The sequence below is a fragment of the Fomitiporia mediterranea genome, assembly GCF_000271605.1.
Source record: "Fomitiporia mediterranea MF3/22 unplaced genomic scaffold FOMMEscaffold_5, whole genome shotgun sequence".
NCBI classification, from domain to species: Eukaryota; Fungi; Basidiomycota; class Agaricomycetes; order Hymenochaetales; family Hymenochaetaceae; genus Fomitiporia; species Fomitiporia mediterranea.
This window is the reverse complement of record NW_006760390.1, coordinates 3,489,125-3,511,525: the sequence shown is the minus strand read 5'-3', so window position 1 is coordinate 3,511,525 and position 22,401 is coordinate 3,489,125. Positions and strand designations below refer to the sequence as shown.

Here is a 22,401-nt window from a genome sequence, read left to right as displayed (position 1 = left end):
ATTGCTAAAATTGAGCATTTTCCCTTAACCTCTCTACACTCAGGGAAAGTTCTTCTGAGTATTATTCATGTTTGTAAATTTATTATAAACAAAACATATTAAATATAAGTACTTTTATAAGTTATAGTAACATTATATAAGTCAGAGAAGTACTATCAAAGTAGTATATAGAATAATGACTTTCTACTTCATTTGGACTAGAAATCCATACTAAGTCTATTAAAACTGTTTGAAACTAGTCTAATTTATTTGGAATGAATTTACAAACATGAATAATACTCAGAAGAACTTTCCCTGAGTGTAGAGAGGTTGGGGGAAAATGCTCAATTTTAGCAAACTTAAATATGTATTATACTTATATGTGTATTCTGTATCCTAGTTAGGATTCAATATTTAAATTAACAATAAAGTTATATTCTTCATTTAGACCAGTTTATAGTATTGTACAATCAGTTTTAGGGCCAGGAAAACTCATATACATGAAATATAGGGAAAACTCACATATTGTGTTGTATCTTACTCAAATTTTGCTCATTTTACTTTATGTTTTCTGTAATATGAAAGACACTTTAAAAGTATTATTTTTACAACTTAGATCATGTAATTTGGTTAAGTATTAGTTGAGTTATGATAGATTTTGTATTTGAGTGTACTTAGTGTGACGAAAATCACAAATCGCGCGTGTGACAATATTTATGAAAATGACAGTAATAAATAGGAGTATTAGCTTTGAAAATCATCGTAAGCCCCGAAAGGCGCACACAGTTAAGTTATATTGTATCAATTTTGATACCAGACGTCAAATTTGTGTAGAACTTACATGATCTGTTGTAATATGTCAGAAGAACGGATGCTTCTAGTTTTCCGTTGTCTGCACACTTCTTGCTCTTGATATTTCATATCTAGAGTTGATACACCCTTCGGTGTGAGAAACTGTGTTAATAAAAATGGAGGGATGCCTCACACTGCTTTCATAAGACGATCATGTATTCCTCGAGAATATTAAACTTCTTGGCAAGGAAAGAATGCGACACCGAATGTACACGACTGGGCAATGAGGACGGCTGCTTCTGATAAGCTCCCAACTCATACTGGGTGCTATGTAATGTTTCTTTAGCTAGTATTTATCAGTAGATATATACACTTGCTTGTTCTCCCATTAAGTCATTCAAGGCTCTTACTACTTTCGTCCGGCCCATAGTTCTTTGTTGCCCCTAATATCCATTGCAATGTCTATAATTAGAGATGTATTTCTGCCTCATCTGAAACCGCATTGCATCAGCCTTGTGACTGTGAAGTATGGCCGATATTACTGTTGGTGAATCTCTAAATCAATACAAACTGCACAAGAAAGAACAAACAATAAAGACTTTAACTGCCTTGTGAACCCGAGAAAAATCTTCAGAATATCTATACACTTTAGAAACAAGCGAACATCAAAAAACAGATGTTTGTTAAGCAAAGTCAGATTACTAGCAGGCTACCACGTAATCAAACGAGATATCCTGACGAGCAAAAGCGTTGTGAAGACACCAGATGCAAAAGCTGCTACCAGCTGGTGTACTAAGGCCTTGTTGGAAATATTGCTATTTCTGAAGCCGGTTACGTGCTCCTGTCTCTGATACGTTAAAACCTTTTTATTGCTTCTTTCATTCTCATCCTCCAATGCCCAGCTGTTCGAAGGCGTATTTTCTGCATTTGGTGCACTTATCAAACTTGGGAGGCCATCGATACTCTTGACATTATTTGCCGACCAATATTCTCGCAGACCTTTGTCAGTCGCCGGATCCAGTGTTGTGTAAACTGCTCCAGCTTCTCGTTTTGACATGCGTTCGAGCAGAAGCGTTCGTTCCTTTTTGAAATCAAAGAAAGGAATGGAGTAACCACAGGACTATGAAGAGAAGTTTCATTAGTTGAGAAGTTTATTCAGCAAGCCAACCCGGCGTACTGATCCAACTTTATGGACATCTACAACTATCGCAGACCGTGAGCCGGGCTTTCGTTTCTGCCGTGGAACGAGTACTTCATACTCTGGAGTTCCAAACTCGTGAACTGTGCCTGAACATAGATCTTATCAAGCCTAGCCTTCTACTACTTTAGAGAAGGGATTCACCTGTTCCGAAAAGCCTTACGATACGAGGCGGTCCATCGAAGGCACAGAACATGACCGTAATACGCTTATTCTCACGCAAATGGGCTATGGTTTCACTGCCTGAACCGAGAAGGAAACATTCAGAGATGCTATACGGAGCATAGTTTCGTCGCTTCGTAGCTCACCACTTCCAGTCAAGTCTTCATACCAGACTTTGTTCGGACCAATAACATGGAAGCAATCAAACGCTCCTTTGGGAGAGACGTTAACGTGCCCATTAGGGGATAGAGGTGCAGTTGCTACCCAAAATATGTGCTGGTTTTGGATCCATTCGAGCAAGTTTGGTGGACAAGAATCGAAAAATCGACCCATTTATCGCGACAGGTTTGGAGGATAAGCACGGAAGAAAGAAGCGGATCCTGTCAGTGGAGTCCTGTGTGTGGAGACAGGTGAACATAGAACGGCAGGTCCGATCGGCTAATCGTTGAGCGCAAAATACTTATCTCGACTTCACACAGACCTATTACATAATTCGAAGTGGTTTTCAGCATGTGATATACTGTACGCAAATAAGGCATTCTCTGAAGCACTGAATAATATATCAGAATTAACAGGGGCAGTACGGGGAGGCATTAGGAATGCGGAAGGGACAAGGACAGTGTAGAGTTCAAGTCCCCTACCACGAAAAGAAAGTACCACATCTTGCATGTTTCGTGTCAGTGCTTCGCAGGAAACTAGATGACGCGTTTCGTTGAACCTCTTATTATCACGTTTGCGGCCGTTGTATACGTATCCTCACAAAGAATGAAGCATTTGCGGGAGAACGAGTACATAGACAGAACCTACTCCCCTCTTGATTATCGAAATAATGGTGTCTTCGAACACTCGTTCATGACTGAACATTGATGTTTGTAAGCCGGCTGCACCATCTTCTGCTCCAACACGACACCCACGGACGAACAGGAGAGTTAGAGCATCGGCGTTGACGAATTATCCTCCCGTCGAATTAAATTGCCAAAGAAAAGAAGAAAAGCCAGGTACTGGGCGTCTTGCATCGATATAAGTGCCGCAAGTCATACTCGTCGATCCACGTGGATTTGCTCATATCCGTCCTTCGCAAGAGGGTTCAATGCCAAGCATCGGAAATTATGCTGGCGCAGGCATACAACGGGTTCATAGTGTGTCCACATCGCAGCAGGTCCTCGACAGATTCGAAATTTGCTATCCCGGTCTGCTCGGGTGCTTCACGGAGACGGTCCTCAGGCTATTAGATATTCCCGATATCTCGAATGACAAAGTATTTACCTTCTGGCTTACTAGTGAGCGAGTTTCCTATTCCTACACAATGCCCACGTACTTTTATCCAGCCCATCGGGGCTCGGAGGAAAGGGAGACCATCCGAATATCGCCCCTCACGTGTCTACGGCAGATGCGTTATTCAACTCCAGGGACAGCAATAGAATTATTACATTACTGTGAAGCAGGCTCAGGCGGTTGACCAACTTTTCTTTCAGCAGTCACTGTGACCAAGTCAATCAGTAGAAATGAATATGGGGTGTGTGAGGTATGGCTGTACCCCATGGCCGTCGATCCATCGGACACTGCTGCTTTGATGCCGCCGTGCCAATCCACTTGAGAAGACAATGCATATGAAAGACATGTGTGCACTCTCCCCAAACTATGTCATTCATATTCATCAATAATTAGCAATGAATATCAGTTGCCTGCAGCTCACTAAGCGGACAGTCGTCTCCAGGCATCTTGCAGGCAGGACAGCAACCCTCGTATGGTACACGGCAGATACCACAAACGTCACCTTCACCATCCTCGGTATCGCCGTCTGCACCATCGACATCTCGCGATCCTGTGTCCCATCTCCATTGTGCTATCGCATGCCATCTCTTGACGTGCACTTTCATGCTGGTGATTTATCCGTACTGTCTCTTAGGTGATGGTGGTTCCAATTGTGTTCATGCAAAGTGACAGCAGTGTCCAGTGTGACGTGTCGTGGGGATGTGCACATGATCATGGTCACACGTACCTTGTCATCTGCCGTACGTCGAGTATACTTGAACTACTCTGCTATTGTAATGGTCAAGCCAAAGACGGATAAATTATGGGAGAAGGAAAGCTAGTACTTTCTGATACCATCACTTATTGTGCCTTGAGAAAGCTCACCACAAATTTGTAAAAGAGTGTTGCTTCGGGCATGGCACCTGCTTCGAGTTTCATATTACAGTGTATTTGCTTATAACCAATGGGTGCTTTAGGGACCAGCATCAATTGGTGGTTTAGAGTCAAGCGTTTTTTTTTGTCTCCTGTACATCGTGAAGCTTCGCATATAACAAATAATACAAATCCAGACAATTGTGAGTTCCTTTCCTAATACAAAATTTCTACAGGGTGTATTTTTGAAAATGGGACAGCGTGCTCTCAGGCAGATCGTTTCTTTCATACCCGGCTTCCTTATTTGGTGTACCGCTCCACATTTAGGCCAGCCTCCTGAGCTTTGATGTCTACTCATTTTCATCAGCTCGATAGTGCTAGTCCAGAGAAAGAGAGTTAACTTACAGAGCGCGAGATGTCTAGAATGGAATCTACAAAGTGCGAGATTACCTATTACCCAGTCGAGTCGTAGTTTCAGTTTTATGTATGATTTACAAAGGAATGCATATATACCCATCATGAAATACAAGCCCTGTACACCACTCCAGCGCCACGCCGAATTGATCTCACCCTCGTTATTTAAACCCCACACTTGATTCACCCTATCCGCGACGTCCTTACCGACAAGTTCGCCGACAAGCTGCTTTGGGTCACCATAACTAGTGGTGGTGTAATTAACATTCTCTTCATAGGACAGGTATTGTCAGGTACACTCACCCGGTCGCGAATATAACCACGTCAGCAGGAAGTTCGCTTCCGTCCTCAAACTCAATGGAGTGCTTTGAGAAGCGTGAGATCTGACTATCATTCTTCAGCTTAATCTTTCCATCGACAATTAGTTGGCTCGCTCCAACGTCTGGTAGATGACGGTGCACTCGTTGAGATCTTTTATAAGCACTAATGGGTAAAAATGGTGCTACGTACCGAGGTAATACCCTCCGCCGCGTTCCCATGCTTTCATGAGGAAGCCGGAACCGTCGTCTCCAAAGTTTATTCTGAATCCACGCTTCTCTAGCCCTTCCAAGAGCTCCCTACGATTAAACATCAGTGACGCAATAATGGTCTGACAAAACAAGTCCACACCTATCAGCATCGGCAATGTCTTTTGTCACACGCATATGGATCATGCGTAAGAGATGGTTAGGTTGTGAATGGTAGAGAAGGTCAGCAACGTCTGTCGGAGGGCATCCCTCCCAGTAAAAGTCTAATGTAAAATAACTGATAAGTGAATTAGCTACAGAGTCTCGAGTACAAGGAACGAACCTTTCATCAGTCTCGGCATGCCTTCCTTGTTTGACATTATATACGTGGAGCTCCTCTGATATAAAGTTACATCTATAAAAAAAGACCTTTAGAGGGCTGATAATACTGAAGTACCCTCGGACGTACCAACACCGTGGGTATAGTGATCATGGGCGATATCGTGTCCTAAAAGGCAGATTTCAGGAAACAGCAGGTAACATACTACTTCTCTTTTTACCCGAGGTACAGGCACCAATTACCACGACCTTCTTCCCAATATTATCACGGGCAGACTTGAATTTCGACGAATGAACAATCCTTCCTTCGAATTCATCCTATCACCACGTCAGATTCAGTACTAACCTTATGAAACACTATTTAACTGACCATTCCAGGGAATTTCGGAAGGTTTGCTACACCGCCACCGAAGCCGTGTGCAAAGACGATATGTCGAGGGTTGAAGACACGAATCGAGCCATCTGCGCGCTTAACGGACACGGTCCAGCCCTTCCCAGAAGGATTCTGTTGGATATTCTCAATTGTCGAGCTCGTCCAAACATTTAATTCCATCGAATTTGCGTAGAACTCCAGCCAATCTGCAAGCTTTTCAACCATTATGATTATGAGATCTGATAAGAACGAGATCAGCCCGCATAACTTACTTTCGGAGCTGGGGACCAGACAGGCCAGGACAGAGGGAAACTAATAAAATGTAGATGCCACTCAGTCGAGAAAAGGGACACGAAGAAGACAGAGAAACGACGCACGGAATGTATGGCATATGGTCATACCCTAGAACGTAAAAATTGAAATATCAGTGTCAAGGAATGAGTGGTTTCAGTGAATGGTACAACTCACAAACAGGATCATGTAGACATAATGCTTCATATCTACCTCGCCACTGATCTCCAACTCTGGCCTGCCTCTCAACAATAAGCGTGGGGACATCGAGAAGCTTGAGACGCGCCGCGACTTCAAGACCGCTTTGACCTCCACCAATGATGACGACGGCCGGTTCTGTATCCTCAAAGTTGATTTCTCGACGTCGCTGCTCCGGCCACATCCCATGATTGGGAATGAAGTTGCGGCGTGTACCGATACGTTCGGGGAAGTCCTTCAGCTCCTCTAGGTTTGTATAGACGATATACGCCTTCCATTCGCCACTGGCAGTAGGGACGAGACGAAACACACCCGACCCGCGCCCAACCTTGGTTTCAAACGTGAATATAGCGGTGATCCACAAGATATCATGATACGGTTGCTGAAGTGCGATTGAATCCTCCTTCAGCTGGAGATTGCCAAGCCCAGATGTGACGAGGACATCTTGCAAGAATTGTTTGATAAGCTGTGTTCCCTCAAATGATCGAAAGTCCCAGGTGAGCGCAAGCATGTCGCGCCAGAAAGCGAAGTCGACCAATAAGTCTGTGATGGCTGCGATATTCTTGTCCTCCACATGCTTTGCGAAATCGAGGAACCATCTGGAGGCAATTCCCTTTGTATCGACAGTCCCTGACACTTTGGCATTCAGCCTGTCTAGAGTGGGCAGAGAACGTTGTGCGTGTGTCAGAGCTGCGTCTCCCGCCATTATCAAAAGCGCCCGTGGAAGAGAAGAGGGTAAGTCTTAGATTCTCTGCTGGGGAACGTATCAGTTTATAATGCATTGGCTAAAGAAGCGTCATGGGAGTCATGTGGTATCTCGAGAGAACATCTAGTGTATTCAGCCTTGATAGGTGGCTTGGGTATAGGCATTACGCCTTTCTGGTCTACCAATATGGAGAGGGTCCTAGAGACAAGAATGTTACAGGCCTGTCACGTGCCGAACATCCGCTCGTAAGGTTGGGAAAATAAACTCAACCAACTGTGACGCAGCAGTACTAGCCTCTTTTGGGCCATACAATGATGGACGAAATAACTTCCTCAAATAACCTCAAATGAATATTTGGGCAACATAGAATTGTAGAGGACATCTGTAGCTACAAATGTATGTTTTTATTTTTCAAAAATATAAAGTACAAAATTTTTTATTTCCTAAGAAAACTTTTTTTGTTAAAATGGTCTAAAATTGCATTTCTATGAGTTTGAGCACTACTTGAAATTTTTCGACCCAGATTTTTGCCGCTTATATAATACCAAAAGTTATGTAATATTAATAATAATAATACATTTGTCAGCATTTTTTAAAGTAATTTTTTCCAAACACTTAGAAAGTTGAACAAACACTATATAACTGTTTAAAAACTAACTTTAGACATTAATAATTGTATCTGAATAAGTTTTGAACTTGCTAGAGCTAATAAAACAAAGTCAATTTTTTCTGACCTAGAAATTTTTGCTGTAGGGTCCTTCCAAAAGGAGTATGTGGCTGTGCTGTAACTGATGTGACAGGTTGGTTGAGTTTATGTTTTCCCAACCTTAGCTTCCCAGTTTCCCACTGACCAATATATAATGACAAAGTCAGCTCTGGACTCAGCTCCGAGTCAGGATAGATTCATGGATCGTGAGAAAACTGACTAATTTTTGCCGGCCCACTTCTGAGGTCAGATGGACAAAACGTGAAATCGGGCCGATCAACATCTTAGGCTACCCGCAAGTCCGAGAGTTAAGGTAGGACCGGAGAGTGGAAGAAAGCTTAGGGTACGGGTTGATTCGCTGATATCTAATCTAACAGTACACAAAGAGCCGGTTCTATTCTCCGGTTTGCACCATCTCCGACAGGCTCACTGCACCTTGGTGGCCTCAGGACAGCTCTGTACAACCACCTATTCGCGAAGAAATACGGAGGGAAATGGATCCTTCGCATTGAGGACACCGACGCTGTGAGCATATCAGTTTACTTCCATCAGGAAACGATATTAGACTATCTCACCGTTTCTAGTATCGCTTTGTTCATGGTGCGGTTGACAACATTCGGAAGTCGCTAGAATGGGCTGGGCTAGAGTATGACTATGGTTAGCGAACGTTCAGTCATCACGGTTCACAGTTACCAGGGTGTTCATTATCATCCAGGTCCTGGGGTTGGCGGTCCGCATGCTACGTATTTCCAGGTGAGAAATCTGAGTATTCTGAATATGGAATGTCTTTGATGAGTCAATGTCTAGTCAGAGCGTCTCGACCTCTACCATTATCATGCGAACAAACTCGTTGAGGTAGACCTTATTTTTTAGTAAGCAATAACACTACAGAGACAGAGAATGACACTTTGTGCGAGGAAATAGAGCGGCCACGCCTATCACTGCTTCTGCTCTCCTGCACACTTGGGCAATGTGAAAGAAACTTTGGCAAGACGGGGATCAAATGCGACCTACGACAAGACGTGCTTACACCTTTCGGAGGAGGAAGTCACCCGTAGGAAGCGGGCCGGAGGGAAATTCGTGATACGATTGAATGTACGTACAACCCTCCTGACAAGGATGTCGACGAGTCTGATTGTTGCTTAGGATGAGACGCCTCCGACTCGTTTGCCGCCTGTGGATATTATTTTCGGCTCTCTCAGAGATGCTCATAACTCCCTGCCCACGGACCCAATCCTGTATAAGTCTGACGGATTTCCGACTTACCACCTTGCATCCGTTGTTGATGACCACGAAATGGGCGTCACACATGTTCTCCGAGGAGAGGTAAATATTTCGTTTGTCACTCTGTCTAGAATTCTGATAATTAACGTTCTCCCCAGGAATGGCTCCCTTCCCTCCCGCTGCATCTCGATCTCTACGCTTGTCTAGGATTTACTCCTCCAGAATTTGCACATCTTCCTCTTCTGCTGAATCCCGATGGCTCAAAGATGTCGAAACGGAAAGGAGATGTTAGTGTGTTAGATTATATGGTGCGTTACTCGGTGAGACCTATCAAAACCCTTAACTAATTACGCCCTATAGGAACAAGGATGGATGGCACCCGCTGTTCTGAACTGGCTTGCACTAGCTGGTTGGGGTATTGACCATGGAGAGCATGCGAGCGATCATTCCAGAAAAGCAGCTCCAGCCAGTACAGAACTATTTACCATGCATGACTTGATAGAAAGGGTGCGCTTCAGACCTTCCTTACCATCCAATTATATCCATGTTAAATTGCCTTCTCATAGTTTGACCTCTCTGTATTGACACCTCGACGGAGCATCCTGGACCCTCATAAACTCCAATTATTGAATGCTAAACACATCCAACGTGCCATTGAGAATAAAGCGGAAGTCGATGGATTAGCAGACAGAGCGCGAAGCCTTGTTGCGAAGAGATTCCGAGCTCCAGAGCAGAAACGGTTCGCGAAATTTGCAACATGAGAGTCATGGAAATTGATTTTTCCTGTAGAATCATCGAGCAGCTGGATTTCAAAAACATTCTGAAATTAGCCAAGGTACGTCTAATTATTCAAAGCCTGGAATAATCATATTCTGACAACCAGTGAAGAACCGCTTGAGGACGTTAAACGATTTGCCACAGCTCTTAGAGTTTCTTTTCTATTACAGAGGGCCATCGTCTACAAAGGACGCGGAGTTTGACAATGCATTAGACGTCAATCGCTACGGTAGGTTGTCTACCGTCCTATAAATCCAAGCGGCTAAATGGCTCGAACGCAGGCGCGGTATTGAATAAGTACATCGATGCCATTGAAGAAACGCAATCCGCTCAAGTTCCTTGGGATGAGGCGGCAATTCGAAAGATCGAAGATATGCGAGACCAACGTGATGAGCTCGTCCTGTTGCGCCGAGCATTGACGGGACGAAAGGTACGAATCTAGCTGAGACTCGGCCGAGCACGACTGCTAATAGTTTTCTTCACCTGCTTCCGTCAGTCGGGTCTCCCTTTGATTACTGTCATGTTTTTACTCGGCAGGGATGAAACATTACGCAGATTATCAAATGCGCTTCAGTGGACTGAAGCGGAGAAAACTTTGAGGGAGGCACAGACGAATTAACGCATCCCATTATCAGTATCTATCTATAATGAGACAATTATTTTGATAATGGCGCACTTGCTCTACTGGAAGAAATATATGAAAAATGCGTAGCTTGTTGATCAAAGCACATATCTTTCTATGTATAAATATTACTATAATATCTGACTTAATCAATGATTGACGCATCTCATCGACGCGACACTTGGACCAGGACCAGGACCAGTAACCAGTACTCACCATGGCTCTGCGCAGTTCTCTCCAAAGCCCGGCTTACACGTCAACAGCTGCATCTTCAAGCTCGCTTGTCACCCCGTCATTGTCTCTATTGGCTGATCCGCCCGTACGTCTTGCGGATGCAGCGGCGCTTGACTACCTGGTCATTGAAATGGTGCATGCTCTGCGAGCGTCGGCGAGTGTTGCTACGGAGCGCGTCAAACGCGTTGAGCGTGAACTGCTGGATGCCGGGCTTGGTCCTGCGCCAGCCCCGCCCGAGAAGAGCGTGACTTTGAAGGAGAAAGAGCGGTTGAAAAAGGATGGGCGTGAGTCTGTAGGTAGTACACGAACGCGTGTGAGCTCGCTGGCGGGACAGTGTTACGGGCTTGATACCAGCATGTCCGAGGCTGAGGAAGATGAAGAAAGCCTTCGCCTGCGGCTAGAAGCTATTGGCGTGCATGTGGGTGGAAACGTCGCGGAGCGGTATGTGTATGCTTTCTCAAAGAAGTACTGAAGGGTAATCTTGCTGCAGGTTGTGTCGTGAGCGCCCGCGATTCGGGGACACGCTTGATGCCATAAAGTTCATATGTAAAGACGTGTGGTCAACGTGCTGGGATAAGCAAGTCGATAATCTGCGAACAAATCATCGAGTACGTCTCGGTAATACTGTGCTTTCATTTCGGAGAGTGTGCCTAAACGCAACCCAACAGGGTGTATATGTCCTTCAAGACAATCAATTCAAGCCCATTTCACGTATTTCTTCTTACGAAGGGACCGCAGATGCGATCCGACGTGCGAAGATTGTACGTTTACAGGCAAATTTATGCTAGCCGCCACGACCATGCCTGATCACGATCAATTTACCAGTATGTCGCATTGCCTGTCGGCATAATCCGGGGCGCACTTGCACGAATGGGATACCACGCAACAGTCGTCCCAGAAATCCAACATATTCCTGCTTGTAAGAGTATCAACTTCTTTGCTGTTTGACTTGAATTGATACTCAGTCACGGCATGCCAGGTACTTTCCAGATCAAGCTACCACGGAGTTAGCTATGTCATGGAATATCTATTCTCGATGCGGTATATTGTTGAACTGCCTGTACTGTCATACGTGAAATCGAATTCGAGCACTGGTTTTAAACCTTATCGTGTGTAGTTTCATAAGGTATCTAATTTTGTTTTCTTGCAATGGTGGCCCTCACAGGATTCGCAATGTTGCGCTAACGACGTTTCGGCGCAGACGAAGGTGGGCTTTATCGCCCAATATAGAGACCCCACTGTACTGACACATACATCTCACTACACACATTGGCGTGTGAACCAGAATACGATTCCCATCGCCGTTATCTAGGAATAGTTACTGCATTTGGTTAGGTTACACACGCTGGGTATCCCAAAGCCTGCCACGAGCAGTAGTACCGCTTGGTAATTGACCCGGCGCCACAAACGCTTTGCATTTTGGAGACGATCAATTGTCACAGATACATAAAGCAAACCGATTCTGCTTTTAGTGCTGTTGGAGTATACCTTACCTGCCCACAAGTGATCTCTCAAGGTCAAAGCAATCATGTTTGAAAGTGGAGAAAGGCATACGCTTAGACATACTAAACACGCGGACTTAAGACCGACGCATCTACGAGCTCCAACAGATCGGTCCAGCAAGAGACCGTCTTTAGAAGAAGTTAGAGGGAAAAATCAAAGCCGAGTTTTTATCACTCCCCGACCGGACGATGGACCATCTTGGTCGGGACGGGACCCACTTACGCCTTATGGTCCAGATGATGAAGTTATTGAACTCATGGCTCTATTGTTTCCGGGTGAGTTTACGAAGCAATGGGAACAACTTAAGTCGTTCGGTCTGTTATTTCTTGACGCGTGATTGGAGGGGAGCTGTGTTCTGACGTGCCTTTCCAGAACATGTGAAAGAAGCAGCGTGGCCTGAGGATGCTAAGAAGTGGATGTACCAAGAGATCCCCAAAAACTTTCGAGCTAGAGCGTACAGTGCGTTATCACCATTATCACCACTCCATTATCACCACTCTCTTCGTGACAATGCTACTAAACTGACTATGTCGCACGAAGATCTCATGATCTCTGGGGAATATCTACTTGCATTATTCCAAAGTAGGGATGACCGAGAGTGCTGGAGGCTCTATCGTAGGTACTTCCTGACTGTATTAAGCGAGTTCTCATTTGTCTGATATTCTTGCATCCTCTATCAGAGTTTAAAATTGATGCGGAAGTTTGCTGGCAGAATAAATCATTCGACGATCTCTGGGCCGACTTCATAGCAGAAGAAGGCCTTTGGGAATTGGACCTCCAATGGAAAGGCCCAGAAGACTATCGGAACCCAATTACCAGTAGAGTCCAAGCGGAAGTCTTCAGACGTTTCTCGACTTTGAAACACAAACCTGCAACTCACGCACGCCCTCACCACCGGTCGCATATGCGGATCCGTTGATGAGATAAGAAGACTTCATCAAGTTTGACATATTATGACACGAGTGCTTTGTATGAATAAATTAATGGAGTGTTGCTTGTGCCTACTGGGTTGGACATGTTGATTATGTATTGATGGAAATGGACATATTCAAGCAAATAAGTAAATTATATATATATATATATATATATGTAGTTCATTGTTCGATAGCCATATACTTGTAACTTGTATAATGGACGGAGTGATTATCTCCGGTCACGAGACTCAGACGATAACGTGATGCTCCTTCCTCTCGGGACACCAATGGTGAATGGTCCACACCATCATGCTCTACTTTTTCTCATGATCTGCTAAGTTTCTCAACCCTTGCGTTGCTCCATCTCACACTGTAGGCACCAGCCTTGTATCGCCTTTGCACTTCAAACTCAGGAGCTAGGAGCTGGGGACTGTCTTACGCTGTCATTCTGGAAAGTTAACGACTTCGTACTTCGTCACTGCTAGACAGGTGCTCGTATAAACGTACCTTCTGTCTGGGACCATATACATTCCGGAGCATAGGCACTCCAAGGCTCTGTATCATGGACGTCAACTCTGGTATCCGGGTCGCCGTCGTCCCGGCCCAATCTGCTTTCTTTGCTGGCGAGTCCTTCTCGGTGTCCGTTACCTTTACAAATGTACGGAGCCCCAACTCTCCAGTGAAGCGGGCGACTTCCCATTCCCACAAGCGTGCCGTACATTCTATCAGCTCTGCCCCCCTGGCACGTCCTCCTACCTCCCCTGTCACGCCTAGGACAGCCGTTCCTCCAATTCTAACTTCTACACGAGAGGCAAATAAAACAAGGACGAAACACGAGCGCAAAGGCCTTATAGGTTCTGGTTCTTCCGAAGACAGTAGCAGTACGGGGACCATTTCTCGCTCCTCGGAACAATGGCGAGGTAAGTCGCTGTCTGCGACACTGTCCTCTCGTGATCTCGCCGCAGCGTTATCATCTTCTGGCACGTCGCCCTTACGAAACGCATCACTCCCCGCGAATCACCCTCATGCGCGGAAACAGTCTGTCCAGGATGCAACATTAGAAACCCAACTTCAGCTGAAGGAGTTGTCTTCACCTGCCCCACCTGGTTCCGCATCGACTTCGGCATTTTCGCTTTCATTAGATACAATCTCCGAGAACAACGCGGATACGCATCAATACCCGCCACGACGTCGTCCACCCAATCTGGGGCTCGGCCTCGGTGCTCCTCCTCGGATTACGGCGGAGCACCAACCACCACACACCGCTTTCTCATCTACATTTGTACAGTCTGGAGCTGAGTTATTGCTCTATGCCTATGCTCAACTTTCTGGCACGGTAATGCTTTGCACCGACTCCAGTCAAGGAGAGAGTCTCACGCGAACGCAAGCACTGAACGCCGTGAGATATGCGCTACAGAGGAAGCAAGCGTTCGGTGGTGGACGCATGGATATATCATCCTCTCTCGACGGCAGACCGGGGGAACCGTCATCGCGACATAATCGGTCAAATGGGCACGCCCGGGCTGCGTCCCTTTCCACAGGGCTCATGTCTCTGCTCTCCCCACCAACGTCGTCTCACCAGCCGTGGATTCCCAGCCACAAAGCGCGGTCTCCATCGCTGATTGCTTCCCTTATTTCTCCGAGCGTGTCATCACCCGCATCAATTAGTTCAAGGTCTGGAACGGACAGCTTCGAGGAAGTTACTCCCGAAACGCCGCTTCCAACATTTGAGGTGCAGCCAGTGATGCTGGCTGTCGATCTAGTGCTTGCACCGGGGCAGAGTCGAACGTGTCGGTCTCGTTCCAGGAACTTTCCCGTGTAATATCTTTGACGATTCATTTTCAGATACATATTCTCTTCCGCTTCCTGAAACTCTCCCACCTACCTACCGTGGACGCGGTGTGAAGTTTTCATACCATCTCACTGTCGGCGTCTGCCGTGCAAATCCGGGTCCCTACTCGTCTTCATCGAATAGCAGGAGCAGTACAAGCCAGGTTATGCGCGTCCCTGTACGAATTTACAGCCATGTAGACGTATCTGGTATACAGAGACCGTATGATCTCCTTTGGCCGATCTCGCACCCTCCAGGAAAGGAATGGGCCGGACATGTTTCTGAGAGTGGGGATGCGGACATACCAGTGCGACGTTCTACGATGAGCAGCCCGCACGAGGCTCCGAATTTGCCTGGTGCTGGTGTTGATCATGTCGCGACACTGCGTAACTATGCTTTGAATCTACTGGATTCGGTATCGGGCCATGATATTGACATAGTAGGTGAACCTGCAGAGACTAAGGCCCTATCTCCAATGATTAATGGTCAACATGGCGTCCGCGGCCATGGAGACGGAGAGCTGACCGGATGCCGCGAAGCGGTGGAAATTTTGACACGGAACATGCGCAAAGGTTATCCAATTTCGTCAGTCTTCTAGTCATGGTCTAATTACTTTTTTTGCACCAGTTTCGTACGATGTGAATAAAGACGGGCTAAAGGTGGCTGTTCTGACTTTTACGAAGTCCGCCTATCGGCTTGGTGAGACAATTGTTGGAATCGTGGAACTGAACGAAATTTCTTCCCGTGCGCGTGTACTCAAGGTCCGATTAGCCAATGAAAAATCTATTTTTATACTTAATCATGAAATTTATCTTATCTAGTTGTCGGCCATGCTTGAAGCTCATGAGACGCTCCCATCTTCGTTGGACCCATCTGCCCATGGAGCGAAGAAATTACGCAAACTACATGCTGAATTCCATACTTCGCTTACGCTATCCACCTTGCGCACGTCGTTTTCGCTAGACATACCGTCCGACGCAGCACCGGCCTTCCAATATACCTGTGCTCCACCGTTCTCCACGAAAGAGGAGCGTACAGGCGACGGCCGCCCAGGCGGGCTGGCCTGGACTGTTCGTCTGTGCTTACTTGTGTGTGTTACTAGTCCTCATGCGAAGAAGGGAGTGGTCGGTGTACGTATGAAGGGTCTTCTGTGTGACGGACCACATGGTGAATGGGGAACGGCCTGGCGACCAACCCGAGGGATTGCACCACTGCAAAACATCGACGCTCGAGCTGCTCGTCGAGCGCAACAGCGGGAGGCATTATCCACGACAATGAAGGCCCAACAAAAGCAGCAACAGCAACAGCAGCAACGCGGTTGGGCGTCGTATTTCCTGTCTGGTTTGCTTACTCCTGGTGAACGAGAGTACCATGACGGTGACGAGGAACCGGATGACTCTGATTTGGATGATGCGCCTGTGTTGAGTGGCGTACACAGTGCCAGCAGAAGTGCATTTGATGAGACAAGGGTTATACGAGAGGGCATGGACGTCGATATTGATCTCGGTGGAGGAGACGAAGGGTGGAGTGAACTACGTGCTGAGACTGTCGAGTGTGAGGTCCCGATTCGCGTCTGGCCAGGAAACACTGCCTTCAAACCGATGGAAGTCGTGTTTGACGTGTAATTGAGAGGGTGAATATGCCTTCGAAAGCTTTGTTTACCCTTTGTCAATTGCTTAGATGATACAAGTTCAGAGCCTTGTATCAAAGGTATGTAATGTGTAATAATTATTTGAGCCTAACATACACTTATGCTTAAGATCACTGGATCAGTACAATACACGTGCAAGGTAAGAAGGGTACTTATAGTCTATTAGTGTTTGTAAGTAGGACTTTACTCCTCAAATTTGTTTATGTATATAGAGTTAAGCTCTTAGACTAGAAAAGATGTACAACTGACAGAGGTGTTTCCCTAACTGTACTTAATACTATACTTATTTAATAACATTATGTAAGAGATATGAGAGGTTTAATATAATGTGGCCTAATAGATCAAATAATGTGTAGAATTATTATATAAACAAAGATAGAATAGACTATAAAACTTATTACACTATAACAGCTTAACATAATTACCTTCAGTTTACTATATATTAGCCTTATATAATACTTGATTTTATTTTTGTATTATTAGTTTATAATATTTGGCTTACCTCATATATGTTAGCTTACTCAATCTTAGTCAATCTACACAATGTGAATTACACACACATTTACATTTTATTCATTATTATATTTTATAATATTTTAGCAGAGAGTAGAATAGAGTAAGTATAACAGATGAAGTAAGCTGAAGAGAATAAGGTCTGTATATAGAATAGTATTAGACATAAGGTAATCTGACTAATATAAAGAATTACAGACAGATAATTTTAATTTTAATAATTAATACATTACTTTGTCCTTTATATAATAATAATACAATCTTAGATAATTGTGTATTAGTAAGGTAAGGAAAGTATAAACTCAACATAGTGTAATACAACAGACTAACCCAATTTGGATACAAACAATGATGGCAAAATACAACACTCAGTATCCTAAAAATGCAAATTTGAGCTGTATAGATATATTCAGCTTAATCTAACTTACAAAAGTATGTTTTTGATTTTTTAAAATATTGAGATTTGAGTAAGTTATTTCTAAAAAAAAAACTTTTTTTTTAGTACTAAATGTACAGAAATACAATTTGGTGAAATTTTGAATTTTTTCCTAAAGATTTTTGCCACTTCAGTTAAATATCTATTATATAATTATTTCCTTATATAGAACACGTGCCTGATGAGTAATGTACATTTGATCAGTAAATATCAGTTATTTAGACCCATTTTCCTTTATTCTGCCTATAAATGCTCTAGCAAAAGGGAAGGGATAAAGTCAGAATACAGAATCTGAGAAGTAATAAACCTGTAAGATATACTTAAGGCTGAGTAATAAACAATATAGCTTACTAAGAAATAGGCTACAAGTTTAAGCCAAATTTTATAGACTGACAATGAGGAAGAGTTTAACACTCTAAGTTTTAGAGAGGATGTAAAGACTGTTGTCCTAATTGAGCCTGATAAATTGACAGACAGTACTAGAGTTATACTAAATTCAACTACCAGATGATGCCTGCCCTACTACTAAAGCTCAAATGGAAAAGCATGTTCAAACATACCTTAATTCTATTCCTCTTAATTTCTTTCAAAAGTAAGTACTTTAAATCTTTCTTTCTTACAAAATTGATTTTATTATATGTTTTGTAAGTATTGTAACTAGTCTGCTCAGTTTATAAATGTATATAGAAAGGGGTTGACAGGAGTACAGGCTTAATAGACAAATAAGAAATACTATAGTTATAGAATCCTTCTAACTAGTATTCTGACTAAGTTGTAAAACTATAATCTATATTTTTTTTGTATTTACAAGTGCTAAAAAAATGTCAATGTCTACTGCTCGATTTTTGCCATCAGGGTCCTTCCTAATGGGGAAGTGGCTGTGCTGTGACTGATGTAACATACTATGTTAAGTTTATACTTTCCTTACCTTACTTAAGTAAGTCAATTAACAATCTGACATGGACATTTACATTACATAAGCATAGGTCTGTATGAATAATGTAAAACAATTATAAGTCACATTCTTATTGTTTTAAGGTTTAACTTACAAACATTTTTAGACTTAAATAGTTATATACTTTATAGTATACTTTCTGTAGAAGATAAGTTTTAGAAAATATAAGAGTCAGACATAAATAAGTTGTATGTTAACAGGTCATATTGTGCATTACATAATCAAGTGACTGGACATACAGAATCTATAAGTTTTGTATTTCTAATTACTTAATATTAAAAGTTCTAATAATTTCAAATACAAAATTAATACTAATAGTAACTAGTTTATTACAGAAGTGTGTTAGTTATTAACATCTGATCTGATTATAAAGTTCTGTAGTATTCCTTAAAGTGTACAACTCTGTGTGTAGATTAAGGTACAGGTTTAAACTATTAATAAATTTGATTTTACACAAATAAAATTAAAGGTTAAATATTAAGAAATAAGTCTTTCTATTTATATAATATAGTAATTCTACAAGTCAGTAGTAAACTACTAATACTCTAATACAACTTAAGGATTATATAAGCAAATGAACACAATACTCTCTAAGAATAAGAAATTGAACAATGTAAGTATTAGATAAGACTATATAAAAAAGAACATATATATTCATTTATTACTATTGTTAGTACTCTTATTACTACTATTAGAGTTACTATTACTACTAATACTATTGTTACTACTTGATAAGACTATAATGTTTAAGTAGTATTATAAGTAAGTTACTAGCTTCTTTTTAGTATAGTATAAAGTACTAATAGAATACTTATATAGTACCCTTTTTTAACCTCTGTTTAAGTGTGTCCTCCTTACTCTTTTAACTAACTAGTTGTTAAGCTCTTAAACCTTGAGTAATGTAAGACATTACTAATAACATGTTCTATTAGTAAGGTTCTTTAGTATTATATTCAAATTTATTTCTAACATACTATTAATCTTAAAATCTAACTTAATAAGCTTAACTTTGTAAGTTTTAATAATAAGCTTATTATACTGTGTCTAGCTTACAAGAATTGAGTCTAATTCTATAATTTTACCTTATTATATTGTAAATATGTATACTTTATATATAATTAAATAAAATAATAGTACTTACAAAGTCTGTTACAAATAGTCTAACAGATTACTTATTTAATGTTTATATGTTTTAACAAGTATAGTAGGAGTACTCTCAAACTCTCTCTTATTAAGACATTAAGCAAGTGTCTGCCTTATATACTATATAGTAAAGTCTAATAGTCTGAGACATTCTAAGTGTAGTAACTCTATATAAGACAATTAAGGATTTCCTAATTTAGAGTACAATCTAATACTCTCTTTCAAGTATTAATTAAGAACTTAAGACTGTATACTTAATAGTTTGATTAGATGCTTAATCTGTAGGATGTAGAGAGCTTTTGTAAGAATGTCTGCTAATTGGTTCTACAATTAAATATAGTATACATTAATATAATTGTTTTGAATGTAACATTATACAAAGTCTTTTTGTAAATCAAAGTGTTTAGTATAAAGTATTGTACATTATTTTGTCAGACTTTACAGTCTTTATTACACCTTAGTTATTATAATAAATTATAATAGGTGCCAATTCAGTCTGTAGTACTTCTTTAGTAAATTGTTTGAGTCAAATAGCTTCTTAAGTAGTATACACTAGTACTTACAACTCTACTTTGTAAACAGATAGTAGTACTAGGTTTTACTATTTGCTTGACTAGAATATAGTTGATTTAGCTAATTGAAAAACATAGCTGTTTATTACTTTATGTCCTTCTGTCATTTATCTGTCTATATTATAATAGTCTTATAGTTTTAAAGTGTTTATACTTCTAAGTTGAAGCTAGTAATTTATTGTATATTTTAAATATGTAAAACAATGTTTCACTACTTTGTAGTACTGTGTTTAGGGCTTTTGTAGGTAGTACACTAATTGCTTAGTAATATAAGATATGTCTGACTGTGTACAATCTGTAACATATCTTAACAATCCTACTATATTTATGTATAGTATTGTTTTATTATTACTTTTGTTTGTATTGTATATATTGTTTACATTATTAGATAAATTTATTCTAAGAGTAATAAGTGTTTGTAGTGCTTTTTTGTTTTCAAAGTAGTAACACTTGATTATACTTTCAATATAATACTTTTACTATAAGCTAATTATTTATTAAGGTCTATCTTAGCTTATTTTAATACTAAGTAACTAATGTATTTTGTTACTGTTAGTAAATATAATGTATTGTCTTAATACATGTTTAAATACTATTATTATAGTAGTAGTTTTACTAATAATTGTAATATTGTTAATGTGTATAAATGTTATAAGAATCATTTTGTTATTTTGTTTCTTATAAAATACAGTATGATTGTAATTAGCTTGTTCTAATCTGATCTTAAGTAGTAGTTTGGTAATCTTCTTATACTATCATCTACCTACTTATTTTAATCAATATAATACTTTATTTAAATGTAATACTTGTCTAGGTTTAATATCTGTAAGTAGCTTACTTAGTAACAGTTTCACATAAATGAGTTTGTCCTCATTTAGTTCTCTGTAAAGATATACAGATTTTACATCTATCTAATGTATTTCATAGTTCTTAGATACTACCTAAGATAATAATAATAATACTGTTAATAGTTTTGTTACTAGAGTAAATAAGTTATTAGAATAAAAGTCTATTCTATTCTTTTGAGTATATCCTTATACTACAAATTGTACTTTGTATTTGTCTATTCAGCTGTTAGCTAGTCTTTTAATTTTATAGACAAATTTTGTTCTAATTATATTTGTATTTGTAGAGAGGATAGTATATATTTATGTGTTTTGTTGTTAAAGTGACTGTATTTTATCCTTTATAACTTTGATTCACTGTTCTTTATTATACATGTTATAGTATTATAATATGTTAATAGATTGTTATAGATTTTGTTAAGGAATTTGTTAAATTCTGTTAAATACATAACTAGGTTTATATTGTCTTTGTAATTTAAACCTATAATTTATTTAACTAGTCTTTACTCTTGTGTAGAGTATTGTATAACAGGTTCTTTGTCTTTATTATTATTATTAGGAAGAGTTTTATCATTATTTAATATATTATTGTTATAATTATTCTCTCCTTCAATCCTAGACATTAGTTTGTCTATAAATTGTACATTATGTTCAACAGTAACTTTATTATTATAGTACACTAAGTAACCTTTACTGTTAGTATTATAACTTAACTGTTACAGTTCTCTACTCTTATACTTTCAGTTCTAAGGGTTCTACACCCTTCTGTACTAGAACTCAGGACTTCTGTCTCTCAGGGGTACTGTTTATAAACTATATGTGTACTAACTCTTACTATTACTCTTCCTTACTTTATCATTCTATTCCTTTGACCACCCCTTCATTCTTTGTTCATTCTATAGTCTCTTACTCTTTGTCTATCCCTTTATTCTTTGTACCTTTATCTTTAACCTTTCTTTCTTTCATTCTTTATAGCTTATTATTCTTAGTAGCTTATACTCTCTAAGTACTCTTGTATAGTTTAGTATATATAAGTGTACAAGATCAGACTGGTTCTATAGTCTTGATCTTGTCTACTCTAGGTAGTCCTGTACTCTTAAGCTTACTCTATATACTCTACTCTTGTCTTACTCTCTCTCTCTGCCTGTTCTACAAGTTCTGACTATGTTCTAGTACTTGTGTTCTGTATTTCTGTTGTGTAGAATAGTTGTAGCCTGAGTCCCCTTACTAAGCCTTCAGGTCCCCTCTATACTGTTACTAACATTAGATTAAGACTACCTATTACTACTCTATGACTCTCTTATGTTTTAAGTATTAGTACTTACTATTGTGTTAATCTTTTTTCTTTGTCCTAACCCTTTTACATTTTTAAATTTTAAACTTTTGTTAC

General features: G+C 40.8%; 8 protein-coding genes across 8 annotated transcripts; 5 read left to right on the top strand and 3 right to left on the bottom strand.

Moving 5' to 3' along the window:
• Nucleotides 1–1,467: 1,467 nt before the first annotated feature.
• FOMMEDRAFT_107364 (uncharacterized protein) lies at nt 1,468–2,625 on the bottom strand. The gene is made up of 5 exons (XM_007266106.1): nt 2,596–2,625; nt 2,278–2,529; nt 2,114–2,212; nt 1,949–2,058; nt 1,468–1,891 (listed from the first exon to the last, which is right to left on the bottom strand). Exons 2-5 carry the CDS (start codon nt 2,462–2,464, stop codon nt 1,481–1,483), a joined length of 807 nt encoding a protein of 268 aa, XP_007266168.1. The 5' UTR covers nt 2,465–2,529; nt 2,596–2,625; the 3' UTR covers nt 1,468–1,480.
• A 205-nt stretch (nt 2,626–2,830) lies between these two features.
• FOMMEDRAFT_133808 (uncharacterized protein) lies at nt 2,831–2,998 on the top strand (the record flags this gene model as incomplete). The annotated part of the gene is made up of 1 exon (XM_007266105.1): nt 2,831–2,998. One exon carries the CDS (start codon nt 2,831–2,833, stop codon nt 2,996–2,998), a length of 168 nt encoding a protein of 55 aa, XP_007266167.1.
• A 629-nt stretch (nt 2,999–3,627) lies between these two features.
• Nucleotides 3,628–4,011, bottom strand: FOMMEDRAFT_81824 (RING/U-box; the record flags this gene model as incomplete). The annotated part of the gene is made up of 2 exons (XM_007266104.1): nt 3,628–3,770; nt 3,828–4,011. 2 exons carry the CDS (start codon nt 4,009–4,011, stop codon nt 3,628–3,630), a joined length of 327 nt encoding a protein of 108 aa, XP_007266166.1.
• A 405-nt stretch (nt 4,012–4,416) lies between these two features.
• Nucleotides 4,417–7,178, bottom strand: FOMMEDRAFT_122416 (FAD/NAD-binding domain-containing protein). Its single transcript, XM_007266103.1, has 13 exons — nt 6,359–7,178; nt 6,268–6,292; nt 6,163–6,202; nt 5,888–6,103; nt 5,739–5,835; nt 5,648–5,686; nt 5,522–5,593; nt 5,342–5,462; nt 5,183–5,289; nt 4,976–5,114; nt 4,772–4,917; nt 4,664–4,708; nt 4,417–4,608 (listed from the first exon to the last, which is right to left on the bottom strand). The coding sequence occupies exons 1-13, from the start codon at nt 7,083–7,085 to the stop codon at nt 4,559–4,561; spliced, it is 1,824 nt and encodes a 607-aa protein (XP_007266165.1). The 5' UTR covers nt 7,086–7,178; the 3' UTR covers nt 4,417–4,558.
• Nucleotides 7,179–7,990: 812 nt separating this feature from the next.
• Nucleotides 7,991–10,513, top strand: FOMMEDRAFT_146447 (glutamyl-tRNA synthetase; the record flags this gene model as incomplete). The annotated part of the gene is made up of 15 exons (XM_007266102.1): nt 7,991–7,997; nt 8,080–8,104; nt 8,169–8,316; nt 8,376–8,448; nt 8,507–8,544; nt 8,599–8,646; nt 8,716–8,886; nt 8,938–9,117; nt 9,174–9,323; nt 9,376–9,522; nt 9,582–9,754; nt 9,805–9,850; nt 9,904–10,021; nt 10,074–10,222; nt 10,289–10,513. 15 exons carry the CDS (start codon nt 7,991–7,993, stop codon nt 10,409–10,411), a joined length of 1,596 nt encoding a protein of 531 aa, XP_007266164.1. The 3' UTR covers nt 10,412–10,513.
• An 88-nt stretch (nt 10,514–10,601) lies between these two features.
• Nucleotides 10,602–11,737, top strand: FOMMEDRAFT_122410 (transport protein particle component). The gene is made up of 5 exons (XM_007266101.1): nt 10,602–11,089; nt 11,139–11,256; nt 11,317–11,409; nt 11,474–11,567; nt 11,628–11,737. Exons 1-5 carry the CDS (start codon nt 10,632–10,634, stop codon nt 11,657–11,659), a joined length of 795 nt encoding a protein of 264 aa, XP_007266163.1. The 5' UTR covers nt 10,602–10,631; the 3' UTR covers nt 11,660–11,737.
• Nucleotides 11,738–12,176: 439 nt separating this feature from the next.
• FOMMEDRAFT_155716 (uncharacterized protein) lies at nt 12,177–13,070 on the top strand (the record flags this gene model as incomplete). Its single annotated transcript, XM_007266100.1, has 3 exons — nt 12,177–12,465; nt 12,524–12,766; nt 12,832–13,070. The coding sequence occupies 3 exons, from the start codon at nt 12,177–12,179 to the stop codon at nt 13,068–13,070; spliced, it is 771 nt and encodes a 256-aa protein (XP_007266162.1).
• A 557-nt stretch (nt 13,071–13,627) lies between these two features.
• Nucleotides 13,628–16,633, top strand: FOMMEDRAFT_146445 (Rgp1-domain-containing protein; the record flags this gene model as incomplete). The annotated part of the gene is made up of 5 exons (XM_007266099.1): nt 13,628–13,985; nt 14,031–14,855; nt 14,911–15,468; nt 15,524–15,657; nt 15,718–16,633. The coding sequence occupies 5 exons, from the start codon at nt 13,628–13,630 to the stop codon at nt 16,519–16,521; spliced, it is 2,679 nt and encodes an 892-aa protein (XP_007266161.1). The 3' UTR covers nt 16,522–16,633.
• Nucleotides 16,634–22,401: the final 5,768 nt, after the last annotated feature.